The sequence below is a fragment of the Aplidium turbinatum genome, chromosome 8, assembly GCF_918807975.1.
Source record: "Aplidium turbinatum chromosome 8, kaAplTurb1.1, whole genome shotgun sequence".
NCBI lineage: Eukaryota > Metazoa > Chordata > Ascidiacea > Aplousobranchia > Polyclinidae > Aplidium > Aplidium turbinatum.
The window spans coordinates 3,872,796-3,884,974 of record NC_137479.1 but is presented as its reverse complement, the minus strand read 5'-3'; the positions used below and the strand labels follow the sequence as shown (position 1 = coordinate 3,884,974).

General features: G+C 36.7%; 1 protein-coding gene across 1 annotated transcript; it reads right to left on the bottom strand.

The window, feature by feature from the left end:
- Positions 1-2,652: 2,652 nt before the first annotated feature.
- Positions 2,653-11,709, bottom strand: LOC145775445 (uncharacterized). Its single transcript, XM_082586740.1, has 4 exons — positions 11,175-11,709; positions 7,243-7,327; positions 3,250-3,436; positions 2,653-2,968 (listed from the first exon to the last, which is right to left on the bottom strand). Exons 1-4 carry the CDS (start codon positions 11,707-11,709, stop codon positions 2,918-2,920), a joined length of 858 nt encoding a protein of 285 aa, XP_082442866.1. The 3' UTR covers positions 2,653-2,917.
- Positions 11,710-12,179: the final 470 nt, after the last annotated feature.

Here is a 12,179-nt window from a genome sequence, read left to right as displayed (position 1 = left end):
ACAGTTAGACAGAGCTTTACCCTACTTGGTCTGAGTTAGAGTCTAATACCTAAGCCCATCAGTAAGTGTTTTCTCATACACACATTCCTTAAGCTACATTTAAATCCTATCGAAAATTTGTGGAGCATAATCAAGACACTATTATACGCAACATTAGGTATTAAACTATACACATCTGTTAAATCATCGCAATAAACCAAATACAGCAGCCTATCCAAATTCAACCTCTTTTCTTCACAGTTTCAATTAATTCGAACAATATGGTAAAACCGATGAACAGTTCAGAAATTTTTTACCAGAGGTTTAATATATAATGTTGTATCTAAAATGCAAGCTTGAAAAAAATTACCAATTAGTAAGAAGGGAAGGTGACGATAGTTGTGCCATTTTTAACATTTTAATCAAAAACTGAAGCATGAGTAAAGTTAGCAAACAAACGGAATGATGTGGTTATAGTACAAGCATTTACCAACAAAAAACACTACAAAAATCAAGTTTTGCAAATAAACTGACAGGTGCTTTTGACGTTTTAAAACGGTGACTAAAATTGCACAACTATGGTCATGGGTGTCCATAGTTGTGCACTCTGATTCTTTAATTGTGTGATTCTTTAACTGTCAAGAGCAATGAAGATTTAAAGGCGCTGTGGAACTTTATTCTTGACCGGTAGATAACGGAGTTTATGGACGACACGTATAGATTAATGAGAGCAGCGGCCTCTTTCGCACCTGGATCTGCCACTTTGGCGAAAAAAATATTCTAAATGGTCCATGTGCACTGTATGGCATTGAGATCGCAGATGCTGAACATGCTGTATTCATTCAACACATCAGACGGAAAATGGATAGGGAAAACTTTCCTATTTTCCCGAACACGAACAGTGTTTTAAAGACCATCATAACACTGCCTTTCAAGTCGAAAAGTTGAAAGACGTTGAAAGACTTTTCTCCGCAACAAACAGGATCCAAACGTGCTTGAGATCATACACGCTGACTTGACGCCTTAACAACTTGACACTTTTGTCTTTTGAAAGACAACTCATTGACAGTTCGGATTAAGATAAAGTCTTTTATGATGTAAAGTCGTGTATAGTATCGCGTGCTGTGCTACTCAAGCACTTGGCAGGTCCCAGCTGGGGGCGAGAGCTGACACTTTGCGTATAACAGCCTTAGCCCTTGTCTACTCCTCAGCAGAGTACTGTGCAGTTGTTTGTTGTCGCAGTGCTCACTGCCACAACATAGACACTCACTGCCATCAATAGCGCTCGCTCATAGCGTCCCACACTATTGGACAATCTTCTCATTCTTGCTGGCATCCAACCTGCTGAGCTTCGTCGTGAAGAAGCTACTCTGTCTCTCGGTTGACAGGTATTGGAGCTCAACCATTTCCACCATTCCAAGATCTCTGCTTTCCAAAGAGAGCACCACCATCGACTGAAGACACCCATTCATGCCATCAGCTCAACTTCTGATCAACAAAGCTGACAAACAAAATGTTTCTGTGGTTAATTGGGCGGATAATAAATGGAATTCGTAGTGGAAGTCAATCACTACCATATCCTACTCCATTTGCTCATCCTCGATGCCGACATCCGCCCCATCGACCTGACACTACAAAGATAGGCGTGGGTGCGCCTCAACCGTCTTCGTACTGCCGTCGGGCTTTTCCACTCAATCATGCACCAATGGGGAATGGCTTCTTTTTCTACTTGGGACTGTGGTGCCGAGGAACAGACCACATCATCAACGAGTACATCATCTTTAAGCCACCTAATGAAATGGACGTGTCTTGGATGATGAAACAAAAGACTGGCTGCTCTGTAGCAGCCGTCCAGCTCAGTCCGGGAACATCGTAAATCTGGAGTGGTAAAAAGATAGTCCCTCGTCCTCAGAGATTCACGCGACGATGAAAATCGCTTGCTCGGCTGAGTTGTTGAACCGAAGTTCTTGCGAGACATTCTCAATCCGCGCCTTGGCCAACTAACGCTTTAACAGAAAGCAGAAAGTAATCACAAGCTACAACAATCATCACGTCAATTGCTCTAATTTTTTTTCCATTTTATTCCTAACAATTCTTGGAGTTTAAGTAGGAAACAGGTCTATGTTTATTTTTTAACTTTTAAGTAAGCCAGAGTCAGCTTCTAGCTTGAAAACTTGGCTACTAGTGGAACTTTGAGCCATCGAGTCAATACCAACGGCAAGGCTCAAAATAAATTGACCCATATAACAGGGCCGTTGAGAGGATAATCTGGGCCCAGTACCAATGAGACTTTCGAGGCCCAAACTCAGACACTTCTAAAAGAGCACACCATATCCAACAAATACAAGGTGGTTTCTTCATGTTCTTGGGCCCCTTGGAATGGTTACGGGTTCCCGGGAAAAAAGCATCCCAGTCCAAAAGTACCCTCTGGACACACCTGCCAATGCTACTGCATATAAGCCTGCTGTAAATATTCACAAACTTAATTTACTGTTTGTGAATTAGGATAAGACCAAAGTTTTTCCGTAAAAGTCTCTCCTTGTAGGTAGTTCAGGAAAACATCGGCAACTTGCGACGTGATAAACGGAACCACAGGCTCAAATGACGAACACGAACGCGTTTATGTATTTTGCATAACATCTGCTGTCTTACAATCTAATCAAGGTATGACAATAGTATTGCGTAAAAAACAAAAACTTCAATTTCATTCACTGCTCTTCGAAGAAAGTAGTCTGATAAATAGCCTACTTATAAATATTGTAAAACAATTAAAACAAGATATTGTTTCCAATGAAATGTTGTTTTTGTTGTGCAGACAAAGCGTCGCAATTATTCATCGTTCAAAGGGAAAAGGATTGTTATCCATTTGACGCATTTCCAATCCGTGGGTAACATTTCTATTTGCATTTTGAGATATCTTCCACTGTCGTTTTCGTTTTTACAATTTACATTCTGGAACCCAACAACGAAAATAGTTTGTAGTTTTTCTCTGAAAAACAAACATGTAATTTCAAATTATTTTACTAGGCTAGCTACTTGTATAGCCTATATTGTACCTTGGTGTATTGTATAGCCTATAAGCTATAGGCTGTATTAGCAATGCGCTCACGGTTAATAATAAGTTATCACAATGTCACTGGATAGTGCGATAATGAAGCAAATCTTAACAACCCAATATCCATCATTTAGCTTCCTCTCCACTTGGTCTAACAGCTTCACCGCCCCGTTTACTGTAAAGTTGCAACTTGTTAAAAATATGAGCTCTGTTACCTTTCTTCTGCAATGATTCTTGTTTTTGCAATAACGAAACTTCTTGACACATCTCGCAAACGATTTCATGCACTTAAAATCATCTTTGGCACAGGTTTTGCAGTGAGGAACTTCCCGGTTAAAACAAGCCTTGCAAGATGTGTGCTGGCATGGGTCTTGGCAAACCCTGGGTATAATTGCTAAGTGTCTGCAAAACAACACACAATTGTCTTAAAATCAAACCTGGTACAAAATAACAGCATAGTTCATGCCCAGAATCATCCTCGGGTTATTTCATTGTGAATCATCTCAACGAGGGTCTCCACAAACGATAGGTTTACTCTTTAGTTTTCTTCAGTGATGATCTCTATAGAGTTTGTTGAAGAATTTTTTATTGGTCATTAAAATTTATTTTGCAACTTTTATAGTAGGCTATCAGGTTTAGTGATACTGTTTATGTATTACCCACACCATTATTGAACGCAATAAGCACCACCAATGTGCAAATCTTTTTTTTTTCTTATATTAAAAGACACAATTGATCCGACGTCTTATCGACCCCGCTCCCCAGCGCGCAACTGCGTGTCAGCAAGACACTTAGTGTGATGTCAACAATAATTGGGAGAAGCTAAGTCGGTGCTTTGTGTTTCTTGTTGTGCTGCATCTGTAGGCTACTTCGCAATGTAAGATGTAATCTAATCACAAAAATGTCAAGGTTTAGACATCTTATAATTTTATTTCACAAAGCACGTGCAAACCTGTTGCTAAAGCCTACGTTTTTTTAGGGAGAGAAATCGTGCAATAAATTAAAAAAGTGCTTGGTTCAAACATCTAATAAATTAAACTGAGATACAGCAGAAGAATCGAAATGGACAAAGTGGAGTTAGCCAACAACAAGCCAATGAACCGAACAGTCCGCGGCTTCTCATAATACACACGCAGCTCCACATTCTTCTGAAAGCAGATTGACGTCAAAACATATCTAAAGCACCGTGTCGTGCTTAAATAAAAAAGCAAAAAAATAAATACATAAGCACTTAAAGTTGGTTGTGACCAGGGCCGTGTAAACATTATCTTTCGCCCCACTCGAAATCCAATTGTGGGCTTCTATGTTTAGTGATGGCTCTTAAAAGTAGGACAAGAAAGCGTTAAGTTATAGCCAAAAAGTCTTTATTATGTAGAGAAAGAAATTAACATTTATCATTTTAGCAAAGAGTAAACAACTGTAAGGTTTTAAAAATCATAGGCCATGGAGCGAAAATGCAATAACGGATCTGGAAAGAAGTCGGGGAAAAAGCAGACTTTTAATACAGTTTAAATTAAAAAAGAGGGAGGTTTGCGACACTTTTTAACCTTGAATGGGCGTAAAGTCCACAAGGGATCCACGTAAAGCAGATACTTGAAGCATCTAAATAAGTACTTTAAAGGGTAGACGTTAATATTTTAAAATTGATTCAAATATTTTTTCACTTTTTAATACAGTACTGTAAAGCACAATTTATAATATAAACCATAAACGGACAATGAAAGCTTAATGTCCGAAATCGTAGTAAAGTGAGATAGGGGTGTGGGGGGTTGCCCCCGGAAAATTTTGACAAATATAATCCTATTTTGGTCAATTTTTAAGCACTTTTGGCGCAATAATGTTTTTTTAATCAAGATGCACACTTTGCATGTAACCATAAGTAGTTTTGTATTTGATCAAATGCATGAAATAAAAATGGATTTGGGTAGAAACTTTGGTTTGAATTTAAGTCACTTTACAGTTTCAAAAAAAATTGATTCACAATCACAAAAAGATTTCAATGATGTATTTTTTGAATTAATAAGGCTATTTGAGTGAGCAGTGTTTACTTTAGAATAATGCATTATTTTTTTAGTGTTTTGTGGGACATAGAAGCGTTTTACTCCCTTCATCCACTTTCAAAAACTATGCATGCCCAAGGTCACTGGTTAGATGAATGGAATGTGGTTGACTAAACAAAGCAAGCAAGAAATTTTGGAACAAATGTAGAAAAATTGCATTAAATGTTCCCGGTCCATGTAAAATTATAAGCCAAAAAACGTTGCACGAACTAAATGTACGTGGGCCCCTAAACAGGAGGACCCTCAACCGGAGGTTTGGAAAACAGTAAATAGGCCTTGCATGACTTAAGCTAGGCTATTTAATATCGAGCTTTTGTAGCAGCTTTTTTTAATCCGTCAACAAACAATGAACATATCGAAATGAGTGGGCTCCCAAACAGCCATAACGCGGATCGGTTATCACGACCCTAGTTGTGACTGTCTCATACAGCAGTAAGTTTTTGCTAGGGAAAAACTTATCTAAAGATTTTACTGTTGGTCCAAAAATGAAGTTCTCCCTTAGTTGCGTCACCTAGTGTTACGATTCTTATATCAGCGTGCATTTCGGAATCAGCCTCAAAAATTGCAACAACTGTAGTCCCCAAGTTAGTGATTCAACTCATGGTAGCTTACAATTAGGCTATATTTCGCAACTTTCTTTGCTCTTCTTCTCTGTATTTTTGAGTCTCTTGGCCTAGTAGCTTAAAACCTGCCTTTTTAACTTATTCATCCCTATTATTATGTTGGCTATTGCTTTTTACGCTCCAATAACGCAGTTGGTTAAACGCCTTGCTCTGCGTACAAAGCAACCTCGAAATCATGCAGCGCTGGTTCGATTCTGAAGGCGTGCGGTTGTGCAACGCAGTTTGAAGACTGCTCTCTGTATTCAACGGCACATAGTAAATAAAATAATTCACAGACACCAAGGCTTAAACAAATGGAACCTTCACTCTGTTAATCTTGGTAAAAGGACTTGTGTCAGTGATTCAAAGCCTCCACAAGTAGGCTAACTGTCAGTGTCAGGATTAAGTAAACTTTTTTAGTCCGATGATATAATGATTTCCACAACCAATAAAACCAAAACTACTGTCTTCCTGAATATATTTTTCTAAATAATATGATCTTGATTACTGTTGTTGTTAACTGGCTATAGCCCATAATACCACCTGGTATAAAAATATGCCAGATGCAACCACTAGAGAACGCTGAAGAATAACTCTGACAGACAAACTTGATTGGATTTGAAGAAAGAACATGAAAGCCATGCATACGACAAACAATTGCTTCGCCAAGTCACTTTGTAAACAAATTTCGCCCGTGAAAGTAAGACAGTTGGTCAAACTAGGGAGGTCAAACATATAAATTATTTTGAGAAGCAAAAGTAGTTAAATCACTAACTTTAATTAAAAAAAAGTATGTCTACTGTATAAAATAAGCTTTTGAGACACCATGCAAAATTACACAAATCTATGACTCAAGCTATCACATTCTATAAGTTCTTCCTCTTAAGTTTTCACTCACCCCATATATTTGTCTTAGCAGCTTATAATTCATTTGATAAGTACAAAAAAGAAAATGAATATTTCAAATTTGAATTTTAATCCTAAATAAACAATCTTCTAGACTGAGCACAAATTCCAACAAAAGATGTAAATCCTTGTCATCCACTCAAAAGAACTCCTGTTTACTTTCAAATTAAATGTTTGTTGACTTTATGGGAATGACAAAACCAGGATAAAGGTGGCCAGGTGCTCAAAACTTTAGCAGTTTAGTTTTTTAATCATAAAGTCTTCAAAGCCACGAAGAACATAAATTATAACAAAGTAATTCTGCACGCAATTTAGTTGACTCAGCCAAAGGAGCAGAGGCATCCAGCTCTTAAGGTATTCCGTTCGGATACTTCAAACAAGGGTTTTGTTGACGAGTTATTGTTAATTTGTCAGTTGAAAGAAATTGTTCAGTTCAGCCAACAAGTCACATGCAAAGAAATGAAACAGTTTAGAATTTCATCTTCCAACATGGTCGTTGGTCATGCTTCATTTTTTAAAAATCTATCATTTTATTTTGGACATTTTATTGCTACATTTTATGGGTAATTTATTGAACCAGCTGCTTTATGTCATTGCCAGTGATTACCAACGAGGCATTTTTCTTAAATCAATTTCATACCTGGCAGAGCAAATTGAAGATTTATGGAGAGAACAATATTTGATAGAACATTCCGGTTCGCACTTCAAATTCTCTTCAATCGCAGCTGAAATAAACAAGATATAAAACTCTGCTGCTTTTGTCAAAACCATTTACAACATTGAGCAGAAAAACCAGACTCCGAAGATTTGTTTTCCATTCAATCTTATATCCCATCACTACATTAACGGGAAGTGAAAACTTTTTTATTTCTGCCAGTGTGGCACTAGACAAAACAGCTGACCATAGTAGGGCTATCATCAACGATTATCACAGTTCAACTACTAATGAGGAAAGTCTGCGAGTTGCTTGAACTACGATGGGACGGAAGATTTCGCCAGGAATTTGTCGATGTAATCTGAAAAAAAAAAGTCATATATGTCCCCTATGAGAGCTTAGAATAGACCACAGACCCACGATGCCAAAAGATCAAACAAGGACATAGCTTAGCCCATTAGGCTACAACTAGGCCACAACAATTCTTATTTCAGTGCAGTTTTATTTATTTATTTTAATATCTTGGTAGAAAGGTGATGCATAGCCAAAAATGTTCACATTTTTTTTTTCTTACTTTGCCAAAGTTCCGAAACATTTTATCGAAGAAACGCAATTTTAAACAAAATAAAAAATATCATAAAAACAAAGAAATTGTGTCGAAAATTATTGTGGTTTGCAAAACATTTATTTTGACCAAAACTAAAAAATCTTAAACAAATTATCAGAAATTTGAATAGCAGACGCATTTGTAATTTTTTAAATAAAATTGTTGTAGCATGACAACATCATTAAAACGAACACGTATCTTTGCTAAAAGTATCATAGGCTACTATGCAATACTTTCAGGATGGTTACAGAATTTTTTTTCTATTCGGAATATGAACGATTAAATTTATTTCCACTTGTAGTCAGTTCAATACTCATTGCGAATTTTCTGTTTCAAAGCGTGAATTGTAGGATCTGCTCAGACATCTAAGTATCTCATTTCCATAAGCCAAGCTTCATGATCTGCAACTTCTCATTGAAACGACGTAATCTCAACTTGCAAGCATCAATTGAATAGATTAGCTGGTGACAGAGAGTGTTTGTGACTGTTCAAGCATCACATTTGTCACCCAACAATGGACTCACATATTTAGTCTCTGCATTGACAAGTCGTCAATTTCTTTGCAAACTCGCACTTTTTTGAAGTGTTTAGGGAAAATCTCCTCTAAGAATTTTCGATTATTTTATACAAAATTGTATGTCTTTTTGAATAAACAATAATATTTAAACTTATTATAACATATAACAAACTTAATTTATTGAAATAATAACATATTCAGGCAATTTTAGATATTTACCCCGTATCGGGTTTCCCCAGATGAGTCCTCATTAAAATATGTCTCGACGTTTCATGCTTTAAAAAATTAACCGGCAACAAAAATTGGATCAATACAATGTATAATAAATTCTGAAAACTCTCCGTGCCAATTCCAAGTTGTTGTTTTTTATTCTCATTAATAATCTAGCAGCCAGAGCATTTTTTTCAACAGATATTTCCACATGGTAAATTTCTAGTTAAATTATAATTTTATTTTTATGTTATTCTTTATCTTCGACAAATTTAGCAATCATAGAATGTGAAGTATTTTAAATCGGCTCCGCATCCTTGGAAAGTTACAAAGTTAAACTGCTGAATCCCTTACGATGGGTTTCAAAGACAAAAATGTTATTTGCAAATGCAACTGACAATTTTTATACTAAAAACTTAAACGACATAAAAGTTGTAGACACTTTGCCGTCGAAAGCAAGCTTAAAATGAACGTTTCTGGTTGCAAATTTGACGCAAAATATTTTCATTAATCAACATTCTTTGGCGTGAAAATCAGTTGAGCCTCTGGATTAGGTCAACTAATCACTAACGCAATTAATCAGCAACAACCTGGCAGGTGAGAAAACAAAAAGGTGACTTCCGAATCATGTTATCTTCAATGCCAACAAGATATGATAGCAAACCTTGGTATGCCGCTAACCACACATCCGCTCACGTGACCAACTACAAACTAATGGAGCATTAAAAGTGACATTTATTATCGATCATGAGAATTAATCATGAAGAACTTTTCAGGTAATTTTCTGCGCTTGATCATGCTTGCTCTCATAATATTACGTAAGTATAAAATATTTGCAACATCTTTGACATGTTTTACTGGAACAGTTTATTTTGTGGCCAGAAAGCTTTACTTAGACGCAGTTGTTGTTTTACATGACATTAAATATAAAGTACAAGTCAAAAGAGTCTATTATATATGACATGATCGTAATATTGTAATTTGTATCGACAAATTAAATGTAATACGACAATTATCACAGCCACAGTAGTGTGCAGTCCCTTCAGCGATTAATCGCAGTAGGCTACTTTTTATACTGTAACGTTAGCTCATTATTGTAAAGGATAAAGGATTGAAAGACTGAGGCCAAAACGCAATGATGCTTTGCCTGTATAGAGCGTCAGTAACAACTTTATACCGTACGCAAAAAATTCTTCAGCGTTTTCCAAAATATCACACATCTTCCACCAAAATCCATTAGTTTCATTGTGAAAATATAAATCACGTTTTTACATTGTATAATAGTGTAAAATTTCGGATTTTTCTGAGTAGGCAACCACTTGTTGCTTTGTTGAAAATTTTGAAAAGTATTTTGTAATTTTAAAACCGAAAATAAACGTTTTAAGCTACGAATCAATCATTGGCTTCCGCGCGATATCTTTGAACAATTAAAGGAACACCAAGCTTTGTCACTCTCTAGCAATCCAAACAAAAGAAACGACTCCCGGTAGTTGCTGGGAAGCTGAAGTCAAAAACAAGAAGTGTCTGTTTCGGTTACTGAGAGTGATGTTTCAGGACCAAGGAGGATTCGTAAAAACAATTAAAGAAGATTCTCTGGAAATAAAAGTAGTCGATGTTTGTGTAGAAGATAAACAGTCGCAATTACAATCTACTGCAATGACTCCTAATCAAGAAAAAGTAACAAAAAATAAAAATGTTTTAAAAGGATTTTTTTGTTAAACTTTTTGATCAGCCTTGATTTGAACTAAGCTGCTATTCAGTTCAAACACTTTTAAGGTCGAAATCACCAAAGTGGTTCAAGGGTCCAAACACGTTTGAACCCTTGCGCCACTCCGATGACCGTCAGTGTTTCCAAAGCCTTTTGTTAATCCCCTGTCATATGCAGTTGGCCTTTTCGTACAATATACTAAAGTGATCACATCATGTTGTGTTGAAACTTTGCCATCATAGAGTCATTGGTTAACTATTTATAACCTTTAAATGTGAAAAATTGGCTCATCGGTCCATACCTTCTCCTAACGTTGTGCGGGCCAAAGAACGACACTCGTGCTCCACTTCAGTGTCGACAGTCGAGTATATTGAGCAGGGGAGGAAGTCTTTGTGATAATATTACAAACTATTTGTATAATCTGGTAAACCAATTGTGGTCGGCAAAGCAAGTCCGTGTAATCTACGAGATTCACACCTGTAATTATTTTATTTTGCATTCCATTTTTGCATGCATTATATTTTGCAGGAAGGGCTTAATTTCATCTAGAATAACCTGAAAATCTGCCAAAACTTTCCATATGAGCCCGGTCGTAACTAGTTTTCTTTTTGGACCAACTAATAGTGATAATAATAATACCTGCAATAAATAGAACATAAGAAAAAGAGTAATTACAGTACTAATCTAACGTTTGGGTTATTATTATCTCAAGCTTATAAACCATAAATGACGATTGACATTATTATATTTTTAACGAAAAAGTGTGCTTGCGACCACTAGCTAATTTAAGCCGAGCGGTGGTGAATAGGGACATCATTAAATAGGTTACGCCCAAGTTGCACATTGAGCGGTTATTTCAAAAGTGATGGTTTTACCTTTTTGGCATCTTCCCCTTTCGTCGTTCATTGAAAAGTCTGTCGGAGAAACCGGAAGTATCTGATGACGTACTACTGCCTCCCTCCGTACCGGAGCACCAGCAGCTTGACAAGTTAGGCTTGCATCACATATTCCAAGGTAGTTATCCTTGCCACCACATTCTTCTCCTTCTTGCTTGGCGCACCGAGGGCAGCATCCACAAACTCCTAAAACAACTCTTCCTGGGCAGATGAGGGATCTTTTCTTGTATTGACAATGGAGCCGATTGCAAGTCGGACAAGATAACCTGCCATTGTTTGTACTGTTTAAAACAGGAAAAATAGATGGCACTTCATCTTGCATTGTGATCAAAGAATGCTTGTTTGGTTCTAGTCTTTGATGCGATCTTCTTCGAGAACAATTTGAAGCTTCCGCATCTTCATCTTTACGGCATCTTCGCTTTCTAAAACTCCGGTGTTTTTTTTCTTTACCCCAAACAGGAGTTTGAAAACTTTGAAGTGCGAAAGCGAACACAAGGATGTATGGGATATTCATTGATTAGTTTCTATTGTTTTTGACAATGTGCGTGTGTTCACTAATTCGTTTGCCTGCTACCTGAAGAGAAAATCAAACTAGAAGAAAAAGAACAAACTAACGACAAGCTAACAACCCAAACAGTAAAATCCGTCATTTTTGCACTGATTCAACGTTTGCAGACGTTGAATTAATGTAAAAATGACGGATTGTGCTGTCTGGGAAACATAAAAATCAAATTTTTTCTTGTAGTAACTTTTGCAATTTCTAACCAACACTTTTTCGCATCATGATATTCAAATCTACTCCAACTTTTCTAAAATCGGTATGCTACGGAGTAGCCTATTCACAATCTATATGTTCTTGCCGTTCCTTAACTGTAAATAAGTAGAAATGTGTAAATAAGTAGGAATGCTGCTTATAGTGTAAATATTTCGTTTCGTTTCGTAATAAAAGTTGTTTTTGACTCACGAATCAAAAGCGAAATGTAA

Coding starts and splice junctions, on each gene's coding strand:
- LOC145775445 (XM_082586740.1), bottom strand. CDS start 11,709: ATGAATATCCCATACATCCTTGTGTTCGCTTTCGCACTTCAAAGTTTT. Junction 7,328..11,174: donor AAGGGGAAGATGCCAAAAAG/GTAAAACCATCA, acceptor TGTTTATTTCAG/CTGCGATTGAAGAGAATTTG. Junction 2,969..3,249: donor AGAATCATTGCAGAAGAAAG/GTAACAGAGCTC, acceptor TTTGTTTTTCAG/AGAAAAACTACAAACTATTT.